At 37.9% G+C, this 21,512-nt stretch overlaps 1 protein-coding gene across 2 annotated transcripts in view; it reads right to left on the reverse strand.

Annotated features, from left to right (window-relative positions):
- The window catches only part of LOC126466679 (probable ATP-dependent RNA helicase DHX34), a 179,030-nt gene that overhangs the window by 104,237 nt on the left and 53,281 nt on the right, over positions 1 to 21,512 (reverse strand). For both annotated transcript variants that reach the window (XM_050096401.1, XM_050096402.1), the window contains exons 7-8: positions 15,895 to 16,043; positions 14,319 to 14,523 (exon numbers count right to left, since the gene is read on the reverse strand). In XM_050096401.1, the coding sequence (XP_049952358.1) occupies positions 14,319 to 14,523; positions 15,895 to 16,043 (354 nt within the window). The remainder of the gene's footprint in view (positions 1 to 14,318; positions 14,524 to 15,894; positions 16,044 to 21,512) is intronic.

Genomic DNA, 21,512 nt, shown 5'->3' on the forward strand with positions numbered 1-21,512 from the left:
GTCAGAAAGCAGGCGTAGACCTTCACTAACATATTCCTGTCAGTCAAGTACCACAGTGGTAGATCCTTTGTCTGCTGGAAGGATAATGATGGAGTCAAAGCTTTTAGGGAACATAGAGCCTAGAGTTCTGCAGAGGACAGGTTAGGACCATGTTGCAGGGACCTGAGGAAGGGTTGTGAAGCAATGCTAAATGTGAAGAATTCTTGGAAGGCTTGTAACGGATGATTCTGAGATTGTGGTGATGGATCAAGTTGGGATTGTGGTCATTTCCTTCTGATGCCATCTGGTAAGTCTTCCCTGACCCAGGGTTCTGGGTGACTTTTCTCAACTGTACCCCTTTCACTAAACCTCTCCAGTCTTTTTTGTTCATCTTTCTTCCTTCCCCTTCAGCTCTTCTGCCATAAGAAGAAGCCACTGGCTCCAAAAGCTTATTAAAGTTAAACCTTTTTGTGCATGTGTTCTCCTGCCGCCACTTAGTGAGTAGATCTTTTATCTATCCATTTACATTTACATTTAATTGTCAGTACTTGATTATTTTTGTTGTTATTTTACATGTAATGTTTTGTTAAATGTACTGGCTAAAGACTTCTTTGATTTAGTTGGGACATGCACAGAGGTGATACATATTAACATTCTTGGAATGTGGGTTACAAAATTAAAGCAAACAATTGTCACAGAGAGTCAGCTCTTCAGTAAAGGGCTAAACTAATTAAAGTGTCCAGTGTGCTGAATATGTAATTCAGTAAAAATAAGTTCAGATCAACCCTGTCTTTCAAGAAGAAATTATTCATGTTTAATACTGTGTCTGGATGACAAGAATCTGCTTCTATGAATGTGAATTTTCTTTGCCCTTCTGAGCCTTGCCACAAGTATTCTGATTCCACAGTAAATGAATTTTGAGGATGTTATGCAACACCAATTTCTGGTAGTTTAAAGGCATTTTCAACTCTGAAAATTTTCACCATAACTGGAAATACTTAAATTTACATCAGCTATAATACATTTACTAATCTTGCATCTGGAATCTATTCAAAATAAATTCAAATGTGGAAAGAGATGATGAGTCTCCAGAATTCCAAACTTTTTTAAGCAGTTGCCTTAACAGAAGCATCATAAGCTTAATTAAAAATTAATTTCAAAATATGGACGAGAAGAATTACAAAGCTGCAACAAAGGAGCTCGAAGTAGCACTGCAGTTGCAAATTTCAATACCTTTGTATGTGTCTTCTTTTGCCACTGCTTGGTGAGTAGATTTTTTATCTATCTAATTACATTATATTGGATGGAGTAAGTTTTTATGGCACGGTTTATGGAAGTTTTTGTATTCTCTGTAAAAGTTCATCATTTACAGAATGACAAACAGGAGAAAACATTGCTGCTCCTTGAGAATGCACCAACTCATCCAACATGTTATATCTTAAAGAAAAAGGGCACATTCATAAAAGTTGTGCACCTAATGTAACCTCCTTATTACAGCCAGTGGATCAAGGTGTCAAGGTGTTATTGAGAGTTTCAAACAGCACTGTAGAAAAGAATTGTTATGTAAGTTATTGTTAGAAAGAGAGGAGGAGGGAGAAGAAAGTCTGTTATGAAATAATAAGAACATTGATTTGAAAGATCCATCATACACAGTCTGAGCAGCAGGGGATAATGTATAGGAACATCATTTGAAAAAAACCTGGAATAAAATTTTGAATATGGTGGAACATTCTCGAAGTATAATTGTAAATAATGATCAAAATGATACGCCTGAAATGCTTGATATGTTAAAAGAACTCAATAGTCATTAATATGATCGGGAAGATGTAAGACGTTCAAGGATGGATAATTGTTTATGATGCAGACCCAGGGCACCAACACATGCAGGATAGTGAAATTATAAACCACATCACTGATAAAGCTGACACAGCCAGCATCTCATCAACTGGTGGTCCAGAAAGTGAAGATGCAAATATATCAGCTACTTCTGGAACATTTACATGTTTGAATACTGCCTTGTGACAGTTTGAAGCTCAAGCAAAAGCGATCAACATTAGATATCTGTCCTGAAAAATGTGCATGACTTACTTGCTCATAAGCAGGTAGGCTTGCTTAGACAAACCAAAACTAAGGACATTTTGTAGTGTAGTTCTATACACATGTACTGTACATGTAAATGCATATGTATTACATATTTCTTGTCGACCTGGCTGTACTGCATACATTCCTATTGTATTTGGCTTTGTAATAATAAAACAGATTCATGTTATTATAAATTTATGTAGTCTTTATTAGTAAATACAACTATAGAGCTTGATTATCTGAATAAACTGGTTTTCCGAACACTCATGCCTCCCAATTATTTCAGATAATTGACACTCTACTGTGATTGTATCTCATTCCTATCAATATAATCATTTCACTTCAATGAATTTAATTTATTTCACATCTACATATTACTTTTAACAAATAATGTGGGACAGGTATGAGCAAAAATGTGGGCTTTCTCACAGCATAAACTGAATATAATTTTTTAGTTAACTAGTTTGAAGTGAAGTACTTTATCCTTCTGTATCTACCAAAATGAAGTTGCAGAACTATTTGAAATGTAGATGATATGTAAAATCACCAATATAATGTGGAGTTAGAGAAAGTGTAATAGTAAGAACTTTATGGACAGATTTGACCTTAACAAGTAAAGATGACCTGTTGAGTTGCAGACAGGCACAATGAAAAGACTGCTACACATTACAGCCTTCAGCCAAAGGCTTCAGCAAAGAAGGCACACACACACTCACACAAGCGAGCAAACCTCATGCACACATAACCCGTACCACTGGTAGCTCTGACCGGAAACCCAGCTATCCCTCCTCTTCCCCGCCACACTCGAAATTGCTACTCATATGACAGTCACATTCTGGTCAGAGCTGCCGGTGGTAGTGATCATGTGTGTGTGACATGTTACTTGCTTGTGTGTGATTTCTTCGCTGATGAAGGCTTTGGCCAAAGGTTATAATGTGTAACAGTCATTTCACTGTGCCAGTGTCAAACTCAGTGGGACATTTTCACAGGGAGTGGCAATTTATCCTTTTCCTCATACTGTTGATGATCCAAGCTGGAGCTTCCTTTGTTTGATCTGAAAAAGTTATGGACATGGATTCTAATCAATAAATTAATGATAAGCAGGAAGATTTCATTCTTGATACTGGAGTTAACCTCCCCTACAGCTGAAGCTCCACTATTTTCTTTTTTGGTGTGCAGACAGAGTTTACACAATGGCGAACATACATGCGCCAATCAATCAGACAAATAAGGATGCATTCTGAGAAGAGCTACAAGATATCTTTTCAAAGCTACCCAATGGGATTTTGGTTCCTTGCATGGTACGGAAAGAAAATATCACAAGATTATTGGGTACTACCCAGCTCGCAGAAGAACCAACTGCAATGGAGAGAGACTAATGGAGTTATGCAGAGCATTCAATTTGGCTCTCAACTCAACTTATTTCAAACAACTTCCCAGGAAACAGAAGACCTGGACATCTCCAAACTCCAACCTAAGCGAATTCCAAAATGACCATGTCACCATAGAACAGAAAGAAAAATGGGAGATCCAGAACGTAAAAGTCACTACCTTCTGAAGATCAGAGTTAGAGTAACTCCAAGAAATACCACGATGGTTACTCCCACAAAAAATCATAAGTTTAACAGAGAAAGCTAAGAAGCAGCCAAGAATTCATCCACAAGTTGCAAACTTTAAATCCGGAGAATTGGGAACATGTACAAAAAGTTACACACAAAGCAGCTAATGATACTGTCCCACTCCCAAAATCAAGAAAGATGGGATAAACAATGTGATGCAGCAGTATAGCTAAGACAGGCTACATGGCAGAAATGGAACTGTCACAAAAATGAATTAGGGTCAACTTCTTAAACATGAGAAAATCTGCATAAAAACCACACGCGGGGTGAAGCATGTGTTTCATAAGAATCAGTTGGTACAAACTGAACAAAACTTCTAAAAAATAAAACAGATAACTTCTTCTACAAAACCTTCATGCACAATCTGAAGTAAGTGCACACACACACACACACACACACACACACACACACACACACACACACACACACAAAAGCCTACCGTTCCAAAGGAAAACTAGCAAGTTATTTTGGATGTGTCCTCATCTGTAAGGTTCTACAGACTGCATTTGTTTAAGAAAACAATCCAAACACTCACTGAGATTCGTCTCTACCTATGAAAGAAGAAATCAGGAAGAACATCCAAGCACTGAGGGATGAGAAGGTACCGAGTGAAAATCAGATAATTGCTGAACTGTGGAAGCATGCCGGGGATAAGACAATTGATAAATTTGTTGCGGTTACTCAAAACATTTGGGAGAGCAAAAAACTTCCAAGTGAATGCACCAATGCTGTAATTTATTTACTACATAATAATGCGGACACAACAGATATGAATAACTAACGTGGCACTTATGCCAACAACTTATGAGATCCTCTCAAAAGCTCTACAGTATAGGGTGGAACAAGAAATCGATCCACAGCTGAGGAAATACTAAGAGGGTTTCAGGAAGGGATGATCAAGTATTGAGCAGACTATGAATCTGCAGCCCATGCTTGAAGCATGGAACCTGAAATTCGGGTTTTAAGTCTTGGATTTTTTGAGATTGCAAGAACAGCACATAATAAAGTTGGTTCACTGGTTAAAATGAAAGAACACTTTCACTGGTAACACACAAACAAACAGTTCACAGTTATGACATGAAATAGAAAATAAGAGCCACTTCTGGTTGAATGACAGAATTCTCACTATAGTCCAAATTGGTGTACTAGGTCAGTGTCTGGTCAATGTCCAGTTGATGTCATAGACAGTGATCCTGCCAGTGTCTGGTGTGTTCAGGTGGGCACAGGTTGGTGTGTTGGTTGGAGTCCTGAGCCGTGCTAGGTCCACATCCCATCAGAGACTGGGATGGTACTGAAGACCGCTGTTGAAGATCACTACTGATGGATGAGCTGCAAGGAGCAACCGGTGTTGAGCCTGGGGAAGAGCGAGTGCCACTGGCTTGTGGTCATGCAATATGTTAAGTAATCTGACAGAAGGATTTTCTTGAGGGGCACTTGAGATGTGGATGTGTGTCATGTAGACAAAATGAGCTGCTGGATTTGTAGTGCTGTGGTTGACTGTGCATACTACTGGCAAGTGATGCTGGTGCCTCTTGTGGAGTCTGCTGGAGTTTGGTGAGTACACAGAAAGATGCTTATGTTGCTGTTGCCCTCCGGCTTGCACACAGTGGGATGTGTTGCTGTTGTCATCTGGTGTGTACACTGAGTGGTGTGTATGACCAAAGCTGGGACTGCCACATATGTCTCACTTTGATGGAGGACACCTAGGGGAATGGCAAACTGCCATCTGCGGATGTGTTCTGCATCTGATGTTTGGCCAGTGTCTGGCCAGGCAAGTGGCCAAATACTACATCAGGAACAGAAAATTTGTGGTGATCTTTGTTGGTTTCAGGAAGGTGTATGATTCAATTGCTTTCAAATACTTGAAGAGTTGACTTGGATAATAAGTCAAAAGTGATTATCTGGAAGACCATAATCAATACCAACTCCAAAGTGAAGTTCAGGGGAAAGATGTCTGATACCTTTGAAATCAGGACAGGAGTGATATAATGAGATAGATTACAGCATCTGCCCTTCAACTGTGGTTTAGAAAGGGTAACATGAGAATGACAGAATGGAATGAACAGCTCAGGGGTAGAAAACGTGGTAAGGTTGGCTAAAAGTACATACATGAGTCTTAAAACCAACTGTCCAACCTTTGCAGACAATTTTGTGATCTTTTAAGACTCTGTACATATGTCAGCAAAACAACTTAACTGACCAAAGACACAGCCAGCAAAGGCTGCATTTTCAAATCTCCTCCAAGAAGTTGTGCTTTATGACAAACATGAAATCAGGACCAAGATACCTGGAGGCCAGATAAAGAAAATTAAGCAGGCAGAAAAGTATAAAATGTAGGTAAATGGATACAGCCTAACCTATCAGACAAAATAGCCTTTGTACCACAAATTAGTTAAATGTAAATGGCCTTTGTGGTGGAATATGCTGTTCATCTATAAATACATATTTCACCTCTTCCTCACAATCAGGTGAAAGATGACCATATATAAAAAAGTTATTTACTTACTTATTATGGAGCACTTCGTACTGTGCACATGTTAGTTTAATGGTTGTACAGAGTTGGAGCTTATGCTTCGGCATCACAGATTGGTGGTGTTTTGGAAGGCAGAAAACAATAAGCGATGCCTACAATGACAATGTTCAGAAACAGTTGAAAGAATCTGAAGATATATGTCATTACAGTCTCTTCTGTTCTGTTCTGATACTTACTATGGAGACGGTGTTCTGATTAATAAGAGATATGTTGTAATTGTTATACACGATCAACAAAATATGAAAGAGTTCTTTAAAAAGCAGTTACGTAACTTCACAGTGTGTTGGCATAGATGTGAGCTCTCTTACAATGCTTTACCATTTTTAGATAGAAAAGAAACCATGTGATAAAAGAGCGGCACTGAATAACAAGTCCACAGCCTCTAGAAACTAAGAGAAGGCACTAAGAAAATACAGGTAAAATGTTATCACAAAAAGCATTAGTGTGACAGATCGTTAGTGAAGTTGTTGGCTCAATTACAATACATAACTTGACTCATGATACTTCAGCTCTCCATTAACTAAAGTTAACTAAAGGTATCTACAATATGAGACTGGTATCCTTAAATGCCAAAATTAGACAGTACTGCACTGTTGTTACACCAAAGACTCTAAATGTGTCAGAGACACTTACAATGAACAAGAAAGTTGTAGTGGAGAGACTTGAGACCAAAGAAAGAAAGACTCTGAGAGAAATCCTAGGTTCCATCAAAGAAAACAGTGCACACACAGATGGCATGTCAACCAAGAACAAAATAAACACATGTAGAAGATATGGGACATGATTCAGAAAAAAAAACATTGCCTTTTATGGTCGTGTTGTGTGAATGAGCCCAGGAAGGATATCTAAAATGATATTAACCTACTTTGAAGATAAGACAACCAAAGGGGCAAGGTTCACAAAAGTTGAAAAAGATACAAGAAATGGAAATTTCTTCTAAAGATATCTAGGAGTGTGATACGCTTAAGGAAAAATTAGGAATGCATAAAGGTTTCCTGGAAGAGTCAAGGCTGAAAAGAGGGAAAATGTGGAAGTGGACATCCCCCCCCCCCCTGCCCCCCCCCCCCCCCCCCAAGAGAGAAAAGAACAACACTAGAAGCAAATGCAGGAGCAGTGGGTGACAGTTAAAGCTCAGAAAAAGAGATCACAAAAAGAGAAGTAGTATCCAAGTTGGTGTTTTAATGCAAAAAACTATAGACCTTTTGTCTGTGCCCTTTCCTTCATTTCAAAGTATACATTCACTTGTATTAATCTAGAATGCTGAACAATACATGAACATCAGCCGAAAGATCAACTAAGCAATGATATACAATGGTGGTCTTAAGAATATACTGACAGATTGCTTTTTGACTTCTCATTACATATACTATATCCTTGAAGGTCCGTTCGGTATGGATTTATAGAACAAAAATCACATCTGATCTATAAAATATCTAGTGGGGGCAATGGATTAGGGATTTGGTCAGATTAAAGCAATATGCCACAAAAATAGAATAGGTAATGGGAAGCTAATACTATGAGGAGACCAGATCAACATGGACACTTGCCTGTTTATCAGTAAAAACTTGTAAATAGATTACAATGGCACGACAACAGAGTGACAATAGCAAATGGTGTAAACGGTGTTCTGACAGTTGGCCGAGGATGGTGCACAGATAGTAAAAAAGCTTGATTGCCAACTAAGCATGGGGACACACTGGCTAAGCCACTGGAGTTTTATTGGGGAGAAACAGCTTTCAAATGCGTGTTTAGTCATCCTGGTTTATGTTCACTATGAATCACTTTTGATAAATCCCAAAATAATTTCTCAACTAAAGCCATGACCAATTCATTTATCCATCCTTGTAAAATCTCAACTAGAGTTTTGTCTCTGAGGACTTTGATGTCATTGGAACAAAGAGCTACAGCCCTCTTCCCTTTCTTTGGTGAGATCTTAATAAACCTAGTGCTGGACCCCAAGCATTACTTGAACTGAACCTTCCATCACAATTTATTAGTTTTCCAGCATCTTTACTGTGAGAGAGCCCTCCATTATGCAGTTGCACCACCATATTGGTCTAACTGTATTTCATTTCTTGATTACATTTGAGGCAGTGCTCAGTGATTTTGAATTTGTTAAAATGTGTCTGTCAGATGTGTTACTAATGGTACACACGGGGCTTTTGGAGCCCTAGATAACATTTAACACTACAAAGAGAACTCTTTGTCTTCATTGACAGGAACAAAATACACTGGATGCCATGTTATCATAAGAGTCTACTGATCATTCTGGAGATTGGACCAGAGTAAGGCAGATAAGCAACTCCAGCAGTCTACGAGTTGCGGCATATTCACAATAAGGTTTCACAGCGATCCAGAAAATATCTGTCTTGCTATAAATTCAGTCATGACATACGGAAGTTTATTAACCAGGTAATTAATTTCAGTCAATGATGACCATCTTCAGATCTGAACACTCCAGTACACTACATACCGTATATACTCAAATAATCCGCACGTTTTTTCCCGAATTTTAGGACGAAAAACTGGGGTGCACGGATTATTTGAAACATTGTTGGTACTGCTCCACCTGCAACAATAATCCCATTATACTATTGCATTGTTGCAGCCTCAGTCTGTGACGCATTAGTAGCACATTAGGAGTAAAGTATTAACATCTTCAAACTTGTTAATTATGGCTACAAGTTCTCGTTATCGCTCGTACACTGCTAAAGAAAAAGTGAAAATTATTGAAGAAGCCGAGAATATTGGAAACCGTACAGCACGAAGAAAGTACGACATGAGTGAGAGTTGTATTTGTGACGGGCGAAAAAATAAAATGGAGCTTCAAGAAACTAATAGTAATCGCCGGGCATTTCGAGGTCAAAAAGCGAAGCATCCGGACCTTGAGAAAAGAATCTGTGATTATGTAGATGAGAAGTGGCAATACGGGTGTGCGGTGATGGGTGAAATGTGCCAACTTAAAGCATTGTCTTTAGCCAAAGAACTAGGCATTGCCAGTTTCAAAGCTAGTTGGGGCTGGCTATCAAGATTTTTCAACCGAAATGGTTTAGGATTCCGGAGGAAAACTACTATCGCTCAGCGGCTTCCAGGTGATTACGAGGAAAAAATAGTGAATTTTCATTGTTATGTGATAAATCTGCGCCGTAAACATTCATATATATTATCGCAAATTGGTAATGTGGATCAAACGCCAGTCTATTTTGAGATTCCGCTCGACAACACACTGAACAGGAAAGGAGAATCCAGCATCATGATACGAACTGGCGGCAGTGAGAAACAAAGATGTACAGTGATGTTGTGTGTAACTGGCGATGGATGAAAGCTACCATCTTACATGATATTTGAAAGGAAAACTATTCCGAAAATATCAGTAAAAGGCATACCGGTATTAGTGAGAGCGAATCCGAAAAGGTGGATGGACAATGAACTTATAATTGACTGGGTGACACATGTTTGGCAATGTCGTCCTGGTGGGTTATTGAATTTACATAACATGCTGGTCCTGGACAGCTTCTGCGGACATACAACTAAGGAAGTGCAAGACAAATTACAAAAAGGGAAAACTGACTTGGTCATTATCCCTGGAGGCCTAACATCCATCCTACAACCACTAGATGTGTGTATAAATTGGCCATTCAAAGCTGCACTTAAACAGCAATATACGCAATGGATGGCTGATGAAAACCGTAAGTTCACACCTAGTGGAAAAATCAAATGGCCGGATTTGTTCCAGATTTGTAAATGGGTAAATGGGTGAAAAGTGCATGGGACTCCATTCCGGAACCACTGGTAGAAAAATCCTTTAAAAAATATGGAATCACAAATTCACTGGATGGAATAGAAGACGACGCTCTATGGGAAGATGGTGAAGACGACAATGATTCTGCCGCTAGTGATGATGATGAAAGTGATGAATTGAAGGGTAAGAGAGGAAACATACCGGTATTGACTAAAATATTTTATTGCACATACCATATTAACAAATTCTTAAACAAGATAATTCACATTTCATTTTTTTGCTATTGTAGGTACGTGTAGAATCCCGGCTGGCGGTGATAATGTTCCCCGGCCGCCCGTCCGTCTAATGGGCCAGCCGGCCAGCTGCATGCTGCTGGCCACCCGCCTGCTGGCTGGCCAGCTGCACGCCGCTGAATTGGTTGCGTTTTAACGATGTATCAACCTGTACAGCAGCGTTGCTTCAAACCAGTAGTTATTATACATGCTTTTGAACACTTCATAATGTTGGAACAATTTTTTTTTTGTAAATAAAACAAATAAAAGCAAAAAATAATTTTTTCTTCTTTCACAAAATTGGGGTGCATGGATTATTCGAGGGTGCGGATTATTCGAGTATATACGGTAATTTGTCTCATTATCTATATAGATGGTCCAGCCATATTAATCAGCCATACAGGCTTTGTCAAGAATTTAAAAAATTTTCTCAGTATCTTGGGCACTATTATGCCAGACATAGTATACTTTCTTAGTCTCAATCTCTTTCTCATACATTGTTGGTTCTGACTGCATTGCCCACTCAGTTTCTTGATTTGACTATCCGTTCCTTCAGAACACTATTCATAAACCTTGTAATTCTTTTGCTAGAGTTTCCTTGCCTGATAGCATTCAAGCTCCATGCAGCTGAGTCTTAAGCACAGAATTTCTTCATGATGGATGGTGATAGCATGATATGTAGTGATAGAGGGCAGTGTGTGTATTCACTGTTTCCCAGGGATCTGCTTATTCTCCTTCTAACCAACGTGTCTAAGAAAGGTAGCTGGCCATATTTATAAAGTTTCATCATAAACTTCATACTGTGGTGGATCAATTTAAATGTCCTAGGGACTTCAAGCTATTTCATTCCATGTGGCCATGCCATAAAGCATCATCCGTGTATTGATAGACACACACAGCTGTAACAAGATGCCAGTCCATTTGCTCCAAAGTGCTTCTTGTATGAGTTTGCCACAACAGGAGATAACGGACTACCCACTGCCATGCCGTTGAGAATGTTCATAATACTTTCCATCAAACAGAAAATTTGTTGACATGAAAACATGCGTAGACAGTTCAGTGAAATAAACGTCAAATTTTTCTGTGGTTAGTTCCAACGATTCAGAAAGTAGACTTCATAAAAAATGCTATTTGTCCACCACAGCTGTAAAATGCTGAGAGAATGCAAATTTCATTGAATAAAAATGTGGACTCTGAAAAACAAAAGAGCATCAAAGGGTGTTGTGAACAACAGAAATCAAACTTGGTAAAAATACAGTAAAACAACCTTTTTACACTTTTTAGTGTGCTGACCCAAAAAAGTATAAAATGCAGGAAAGTGTAAAATGCAGAAAAGCACAGGAAACAGAACAAGCTATTGGTTTTGTGCCTATTGTCCTCTGTTTACGAATACTGCCAACTTCAGTGTTTTAATGAGAATTGTATTACAAGCTTGATTTACCATAATTTTATAACAGTTATCAATAATAAGTCTCACATTAGAACATTAATATATTTTTAATGTGGTTTCACAAAAGACTTTTGCTTCTGTGTCTTATTTACACAGTTGGATACAATTGGAATGAAGAAGGAAATGCGTGTTTGTGTATGTCACCACTCAGCAACTGCCTTCTTGATAATCACAGAGCCAGTGGCTGAGAGCTGGTACACACAAATGCATGTGAGTGAGGGTTTCCCTCTTCATTCCAATCATGTCCAATGGTGTAAATAAAACATGGATGCAAAATGTTTCATGAAACCCCATGAAAACGATATTTATGTTCTAATGTGAGACTCATTATTGATAATCACTATAAAATCACGCTAAATAAAACTTGTAACACAACACTGGTTAAAACACACAAGTTTGCAATCTTTGTAAACTGAGAACAAGAGGCACTAAATTTGCCGATAAGACCACTCGGTTCAGGGGTATTCTGGGTGAGAAGGGAGTCGAAATTGCCATCATGTTGTGAAGCATTTTGAGAAGGAATGTTTACATCTGACATCAGGTTGTGGCATCCTGAGTCAGCGCACCTAGTACGGATTAGTGTATTCCACATGGAAGTAAAAACGATTCGTGAAAGCCAACTATAGAGACAAACATCATCAAAAACAGTGTTTATTTGTATAAATGACCATAAAATTAAATTAAAATTGCTGTAATACAATGCAATGAGTAGAAGGAAGATTGCTACTTGAGTCACTATTGTCAGACTGTGATTATCATTAAAGCAGTGACTCAATATACTTTCCCACGCTTCCAAACATTGCGAACCTATAGTACAGGCAGCAATGACGCAACAAGCCAAGAATGAAAATCTTGCTTACCATACATGGAATTGTTAATGAAGGGAAACCAGTGAATTGAGAGAATATGTCTTCCACTGGGATCAACAAAAAATGAACATAAAAAGTGTGAAAATGTAAAAATGGGGTTTTACTGTAGTGCTGCGACACCAACAATACTTCACAGTCTGGTTGGAGTCCTGGTAGTTAGTACGCAAAACAACACAGCTTGTTTCACCATAAAAAGATGACTGGGTCAGCTGTCAAAATATTGTACAAGGTGTATAACTTTGCTTCCACCGTTTGCTGATAGGTGGCGACAACGGTAAGCAGTGGTCAGGCAGTTAGCTTGGACCTCAGTCAACATAAACTCATTCAAACACTAGTCGATTTGTGTCTGCATTATAAAGTTGTTCTTGATTGAAAATGTCAGTTTACAAGTTTAATTCTCATCATTTGTGGGAGGTGTTACTGTTTTGTTTCAATATGAAGAAAACAGCAACTGAGTCTCATTGAATGCTCACAAGTATGTGTGGTAAGGATGCTATTAGTGAAAGAGTGTGTCGTGAGTGGTTTCAGCACTTCAAGAACAGTGATTTTAACGTTGTAGACTGGCATAGTGGTGGAAGAGAGAATGTTTTCGAAGATGCAGAATTGGAGACATTGCTGAGTGAAGACTCGCGTCAAACTCAAGACGAATTGGCATGATTATTGGGAGTGACACAGCAAGCCATTTCAAAAAAGTTTCAAGGCTAGCTATGGGCATGATTCAGAAAGAAGGAACTTGGGTCCCGTGTGAGCTGAAACCAAGAGACGTTGACATTGTTTGTGAACAGTTGCTTCAGAGGCAAAAACGGAAGGGATTTCTGCATCACATTGTGACCAGGGATGAAAAATGGGTTCATTATGATAACCATAAATGCAAACAATCATGGGGATATCCCGGCCATGCTTCCACATCGACGGCCAAATCGAATATTCACGGCTTCAAGATCATGCTCTGCATTTGGTGGGACCAGCTCGGCACCATGTACTATGAGGTGTTAAAGTCAAGTGAAACAATCACAGGTACTCATTATTGAACACAATTAAGGAATTTGAGCAGAGCATTAAAAGATAAACAGCCGCAAAACAGCGAGAGGCACGATAAAGTGATTTTGCAGCACGACAGCGCTCGACCCCACGACGCAAAAGAGATCAAAACGTATTTGGAAATGTTAAAATGGGAAGTCCTACCCCACCCACTGTATTCTCCAGACATTGCTCCTTCTGACTATCACCTATTTAGATCAGTTGCGCATGGCCTGGATGATCAACACTTCCGATCTCATGAAGAAGTCACAAATTGGATCAATTCGTGAATTGCTTCAAAAGATGAACAATTTTTTCGACACGGGATTCGTACACTGCCCGAAAGATGGGAGAAAGTAGTGGCCAGTGATGGAAAATACTTTGAATGATACATGTGTAACCAATTTGTTTCATTAAAGCTTCAAATGTTCGGGAAAAAACGGTGGAAGCAAAGTTGTACACCTTGTACATATATGGAAAAAACAACTTTATACCCAAAAGCACTCTGTTAATTAACAATACTATCAAAATGGATACAAAAATGTTTTTGATGATGTTCACAATGGTAATAATTTCAATAATAAAATATGAACAAGAATGAAACCAAATATTAAAACAATAAAAATAAAACTGACATTAGTGTTTTGATCACTGTTGTATGGGTGAGTTCTCAATCACGTCATTTATGATTTTTAGGGAAAACATGTTTGTCTTTGAATCTTATCAGGACTAACCAGAAATCCAAAACTTACCTGCACGCCCTTTTCTTTGTTCAGCACTTGCACGACTAACCCAAAACTCCTTCAGACGTTGCATTTTGCATATGGGATCATAACTCATCTCCTTCATTTTGCCTGAGTCCACAACAAAACGAATACCATCAATTGTTACAGAAGTCTCAGCAATATTGGTTGAAATGATGCACTTACGTACACCCTCTGGTGCATAATCAAACACCTGGATTCAACACACATATTTATCATAAATGGAGTTGTGTAAATCTGGATCCTCTTAGTTTAGACACACAAGAAAGACAAATTAAAAAATACCATAAGAAAACAAACATGTAGAGAAAACTGTGCAGTTTGATATTATAAACTGGAAATCACAGAAATGTAATCCTGGTAAACTAGTCATAGGTTGATCTGTGATATAGTATTGTTCACAGATCTGTTCTTCTGATTTGCTTGCTCTTTCTTCAGATTTGGAAGTTTTGAAAATGATATGATCATTATAGTTTTATAAAGTTATCTAGCTACTTATTACCTGTAGTAAAACATCACACCTGTTGATAACTAACTAATGTCACCCAATGGTCATTAATGGATATAAATATGGGGCCTTACACCAACTCTTTTTGACACCATCTCCTCCATCTTTCTCCCTCTGTCCTCACAAATACATCCCTCTCAACATATGGTTTGAATATCCTCTTGTCCCCCTCCTCCCCCTCCAACCTATCACAAACAATATACGTAAACAATACAAGTTTTGGAAGCTAGGATTAGTATTTTCTACTATAAACAAACAATGGAAAGTCCAGGATGGAATAACAACAATATGACAAGGACAGATTTCTACTCACCACATAGAGGAGATGTTAAGTTGCAGACAGGCACAATGAAAAAGAATCTATCCTTTTTACATTTTTGTTATTTTCTCCTTTAAGTGTTTCTATTGGAAGAACTAGGAATTCTATCTCTTGAAGATAAGTACTGAGTAGATATTCTGTCTCCTCATTTCAGTTTCATCTACATAAACTATCACGAGGAATGTACATTTTTGCACATACTTTGATCCATATTACTCCATAATTCAAACAATCAAAACTCCAGGTAGTAATATCAACAATGTTTAGCACATACTTTGATCCATATTACTCCATAATTCAAACAATCAAAACTCCAGGTAGTAATATCAACAATGTAGAAAAAGACAGATTGCTACTTACTGTAAAGATAACCCATTAAGTTGAAGACCGGCACAATTAAAAGACACTTACACATAAGCTTTCGGCCATGGCTTTCAGCAGAAAAAGAGAAATACACACCATTCATTCACACAAGCAAGCACACATGACTGGCAGACTCTGGCAGTTTGTCTTTTAATTGTGCCTGTCTACAACTTAGTGCATATCTTTATGGTAAGTAGCTACCTATCTTTTCCTACATTGTCGTTACTCCATAATGCTATTCATATTCCAGATGAAAGTACAAAAATAGGTAAAACAAATAATTATTTATTTTGTATTCAAAACTTCTTTTTATATCATTTTCACAGAATCTATGCATCACAGAGACATTTCTGTCAATTTCGTGAGAGACTTACTTTATCCTGATCTGCAAGTGACAAGGAACTGTGAAGAGTTAACACTATCCATGCCTGTGTTTTATCTGCATATTGCTGGGCTGCTTCAGCAACGGTAGAGATTTCACTCATACCACTCAGGAACATGAGGACATCACCTCTTTCATCTTCTGAGAACAGAATGACACAAAATGTAAAAGATGAACTTTGAAAAAAAAACACCTTGCTGTATACAACAATAAGAAATACTTTCATGGTGAACACATCTCACATTACTGTAAATACTGTCAGGAAAGAAACTGTGCCTGTAATATATTATGTGAGATTGTGAGTGTAACAACTGAATTTAAATGAGCAAACTGCTTTTTTTTCCTTTCCATAATATCTTTGACACATAAGTTCTTCAAACTGATTTTTAGCACACTTCTGTTCTCTAATTTGCCTATGACTTTCACCTTTATATTCATTCGTTCATTTGAAAAATAAAATCCAAGACTTTGTGATCTACTTAAGAGGACACAAGAAAGTTTAAATGCACTGAAAAGCTGCAATATGACATTTAATTCATTTACTTATTTGCTGTCATGCAACGCTCCATTATCTATGTGTATAGCATGGAATGTAGATAATAATCAATGCTTGTGAAGATGGAAGAAAAAGAAACAAGCACTTCTAACTGTGTTTATAAGTGCAAGTAATGAACTGAAATGGCATTTAAAAGGAGTCTGTGTTAGTAACAGGATAACACAGATAAAGTAAAGACTGAATTAATTATTAGGCCCTGTCTAACTTGTAATCAAATAAATAAACTGGCCTGATATCTGTTTGAGGGGCAATGGTATTAAAAAAATTAACCTTTACACTGTCCAATGACCAGGAGCACAATGTCAGCTTGTGGTCCAGTGCAAGAATCACCAATGTCTTGAGAGCCTGTTTGTTTTGCATGTGTGGTGGTGGTGGTGGTTAGTGTTTAACGTCCCGTCGACAATGAGGTCATTAGAGACGGAGCGCAAGCTCGGGTTAGGGAAGGATTGGGAAGGAAATCGGCCGTGCCCTTTCAAAGGAACCATCCCGGCATTTGGCTGAAACAATTTAGGGAAATCACGGAAAACCTAAATCAGGATGGCCGGAGACGGGATTGAACCGTCGTCCTCCCGAATGCGAGTCCAGTGTGCTAACCACTATGCCACCTCGCTCGGTTTTTGCATGTGTCTGCTTGTCCCTGTGGTGTAATTATTTGAAGAGTATGCCCCGTTCAGTACTCCCTCTACTTCAGAGTTTATGCCACACTTACAACAGTTTCTTTCTCAATATTTTTTATGTTCTTAGTTTTAACTTGTTTAGTATGGTATACGTAAGAAGGGATTTATTTTATGGAAATATAGAGGAGGTAAAATAACCACAGTGGAATGAGTGAAACTCATAGGAAGAAAACATAAAACAGCTTCATTGAAAGAAAAGAATAACACAATGAGACGAATGATCATTATACGAAAATAAGGTTAAGTAATGTTCCTTTGTGTGTCTATTTGTAAAACAACGTTAAGGTACCACACAACATGGCATTTTCACACATTGGCTTAATTCTCATATATTGCCTTTGCACACAGGGAAACAATGAATGGGATGAGCCAGCCCTTCCCCCTCTCCTCCTGTCACTTCCCACTTTACCAGTTGATGTAGACTTCAGGTAGTGTCAATCTGAATGCTCAACTATTGTTGGGATATCTTAATGTGTTGGTTTTCTTGTACTCTAACGTGGGCATCTTTGTGAAATCTGTCAAATAGTTATCTGATAACCGCTAAGTGGAATTTCTGGGCAGGCATTTTATTTATGGTGGATTCACTGTACTTACTGTTGGAATTCAATATACACAGATCAAGAGTATGAAAAAAATTCTCCTTATGACACTTCACAACAACCACCATAAAACTCGCCCATGGACTAATTGCAGTAACTTCACACAAGAAGTACATTCATTATTCCATTCTCTAGTCAACAACTGCAGGAGAACATAGGACATACTGAAACCATCTGAAACACAGGAACCAAGCACATACTGAGTGCTCAGTTCAGACCTATAACGTTAATGGTGCTAGAAGCAAGAAGCCATATTGCACGTAGAGCACAGAAACTACAAAAGTTATGTATATTGCACTGCACATTTTGCTCAAGGATAGTTGTATATCTGCTGATAAGTATCATGAATTGTCTTACATGTGACTCTCCCTCTTCTAAATGAACATTGCTAATTATGTGACTGGAGATGGCATTTCACCTTTGAGGTGCAACTGATCAATGGTAAGAACACAGGGCCAGGATGGCTCAGTATCTTGATCTTTACAGGGGATGCTGAGAGATAGCATCCCTAAGGTTCAAGTTTTGCAAAACCTGTCATCTTACTCTGACACATTAATGATATTTTCAACACGTGGATTCATGGTTGACTTGAGAGGTTCAATTTCACTGAACCTCAATTTGCATTTTCCAAGAATAAATTCAGATGGTTTGTTTCTGAACCCACACCACTTCGTTTGCTCTTGCTTGTGAATATTGTGCACTGCACTACAAGTTATTTGACAGAACAATTAAGGATATCTTCATTTTGACAGGCATCAGCTTTTCCCAGTGACATTCTCCCTTCCCAGCTGTTCACCATTCATAGTAAATCTATCTATTCTGAATCAGGTTTTATATACAAGTACACAGCAATTATAGCACTGCTTTTACTTCTCACCATTAGTTAGCACTTCAGCTTACAAGCAAATTTCCCCAAGTTGAATAATCACCTCATAACCAACAGACAAACAATAACAATGTTATATGTTATCATCTAAATTAGATTATTCCATTCCTTGCCCCAACCCCTCTCCAAAACATCCAGCTGAAACCTTCCACTCCTCTTCACCCCAGTTTCATACCATTTAATTCATGCTTCTGGATCAACACCAGCTATCATATTCACTCTTGTCACATCCAATGAGAAATCTAGACAATGCTTGATGGAAGACCAGTGAACATCCATCCAATCACTGTACAATAGTATTGGCAAACTGAATAGTTTCTGAATTAGTAATTCAGTCAAGGAAACTTGGACAAGGGAATACAAACAATAACACAAAACTCCAAACAACTACTTCTGAAGTTCACCAATGGAATGTATGGAATAACAAGACCTGATCTCGTACAAAGACAAGACAAAATTCCCTTGGGGTATGCAAGTCTGGGTTTGATTCAACTGACAAACTCCCCCCCCCCCCCTCCCCCCTCCTTAAAAAAGAGGGCAGAGAGAGGGAGAGGGAGAGAGAGAGAGAGAGAGAGAGAGAGAGAGAGAGAGAGAGAGAGAGAGAGAGAGAGAGAGAGAGAAAGAAGCAGTAATCCCTTGGATCAAGACATTTTCTGAAGCAACTGCTTATATCAAGACATTTTCTGATGGAACCCCTTTCCTGGGAAGAACAAATCCATTTACATGTTTTGGAAGGTGAGTAATACCGAAAGAATTTGCTGAAGGTAACTTCCAACAAACCTCTCTCCGTTCTTGATACGCATCATATATATGTGTCATGTACGATTTCTCCCGATTGTGCCATGACAGGCTCATTGGTGCCATGTTCCTATCTAGTTCTCTTGCTGCCTCTCCCTTGCAACTGCCAGCCACTTTTCCCTCCAGCCCACCTTAGGTAAATATTTACATGTTCCATAGATCACTTGAACAACTTTTTTATTGAAATGATGTGGAACGAGGCTCCTCTCACACAGCATTTTGCTACATTTGGGCTGCAGTGCAAAGATAATGCAATTGGCTGAGACAATGTAGATACTTGTGTGTACATCTTTTTGCTACCTAGTTTCAAGGAAGAACACTGTCAAAAAGATCAGCAACGATTTCAATTTTTTTAAAATTTGCTTTAAGAGGCTGTTGACTGCTCAATGCCTCAACTATATGGTGAATAAACACACTTTACTTTTTCCAGTATTTACTGATAGATTATGTGTTCATACACAAGGAGGTTTTTTCCTATTCTCTCTCCCTCTTACTTTTAAACTACTCGCTCTTTAATTCCCTGATTTTTGAGTCCTTCTGCTGCTAGAATTTCACTGTTAATTAGTACCATGCTTTGTTCAGTTTTATCTGCCCTATGTCTTGCACTGGGTAAATTTCCTCTCTAATGAGAGGAGGTACCCAGCAATGCAATTGACTTTTTGAAACCATTTGTACTGTGATGTAAATTGAAGTCTGGAGTATAATACCCTGCAGTCATTCACCCTAGTGGACTCTTGTTAGCAAGTAAATGATAAAAAATTTAAAAAAAGATCAGAATTTAGCATGATGCGCTACCGTTTTATAAAAGGAGGTTTATACAGACTGGTTGCACAACGAACAGTTAAGGTACAGGCCTGACATATGACAGCTTGTGTATTTGAATCTCATCAAGTGTTTTGAAATTTTTCAGTTTTAAATCTTTATTAAAATGACTTTGGTTGTTATTTATATACTCTTAATTGGTTTAACTGTAATTTTTTATTTCTATCCTTTGTCATGTCATTTTATTGTCATATTAAATTTTCATTTGCTCTCATTTTTCTCCCTCTCATTCTTTTTTGACTTGAACTCTTGTTCATGTGATTTTCGTTATTTTTATGCATTAATTCCAATTTAATATCTCTAATGTCCTTTTCATTCATGTTATTTCCTTCTTTATTTCCCTTTTACATCCTGCTTGAATTTTGTTTTATTTGTAATCCCTTCATTCATTGAAATCTTCATCTGCATTACTTTGTCCACAGTGCAATAAGAATTCATTATTTTAAATCTTTGTATGATGATTACTATCCAAAAAATATACATCTTGTAATGAAAAACACCTTTCTGACACCATATCTCAGTCATTATTAATAGATTATCCCATCTTTTGTTTTTAACTGATAAACAGCAGTTACAATTGTCTAAATATTAAGATAGATAAATAAAAATAATTAAATTCACATGTGCAAAGATTCCAAGTGGAAAAGGAATGGTTGATAGAAAAAATGAGAGCAATTGAAAAAGATAACACAGTGATGAAATCGTGTGACTAAGAAATGGAAATAAAAAATTACATTTAATCCTATTAATTGAATAAAAATAACAACCAAAGATATTTTGAAGAACATTTAAAAATAAAAGATTTCAAAGCCTCTGACACGTTTCAAACCCACAACCTTTAGAGTGTGAAGCCTGTACCTTAAACATTACATGGCACAAAGAGTCAGATATGATTCCATTTTTAAACCTGTAGGTACAGCATCACATAAAATTCCAATTTTTTTCATCAATTACTTACAAATGAGAGCCTACCTGGGGATTGGCTGTTGGATGTTATACATGGAACCTTAACCTACATCATCATATAGATGATTTCAAAAAGTCCACCCACCACTAGGGACCTCTCCTTGTAAGGCTTGCACAATGTGACTTCATACAAACCTTCTTTTCTTCTTACTATATTCAAGATGTCACATGCCCTTCAAAGTAATGAATCGTTATAGATTTTGGTCAGGTGAGCCCACTATTTACTGGTAAGCAGGAAACAAAGTACTTGTCTTCATTTGGTTTAATTATAGCATATGTAATGACAGAGAGACAGGACAATGAACC

This window comes from Schistocerca serialis, chromosome 1, assembly GCF_023864345.2.
Source record: "Schistocerca serialis cubense isolate TAMUIC-IGC-003099 chromosome 1, iqSchSeri2.2, whole genome shotgun sequence".
NCBI lineage: Eukaryota > Metazoa > Arthropoda > Insecta > Orthoptera > Acrididae > Schistocerca > Schistocerca serialis.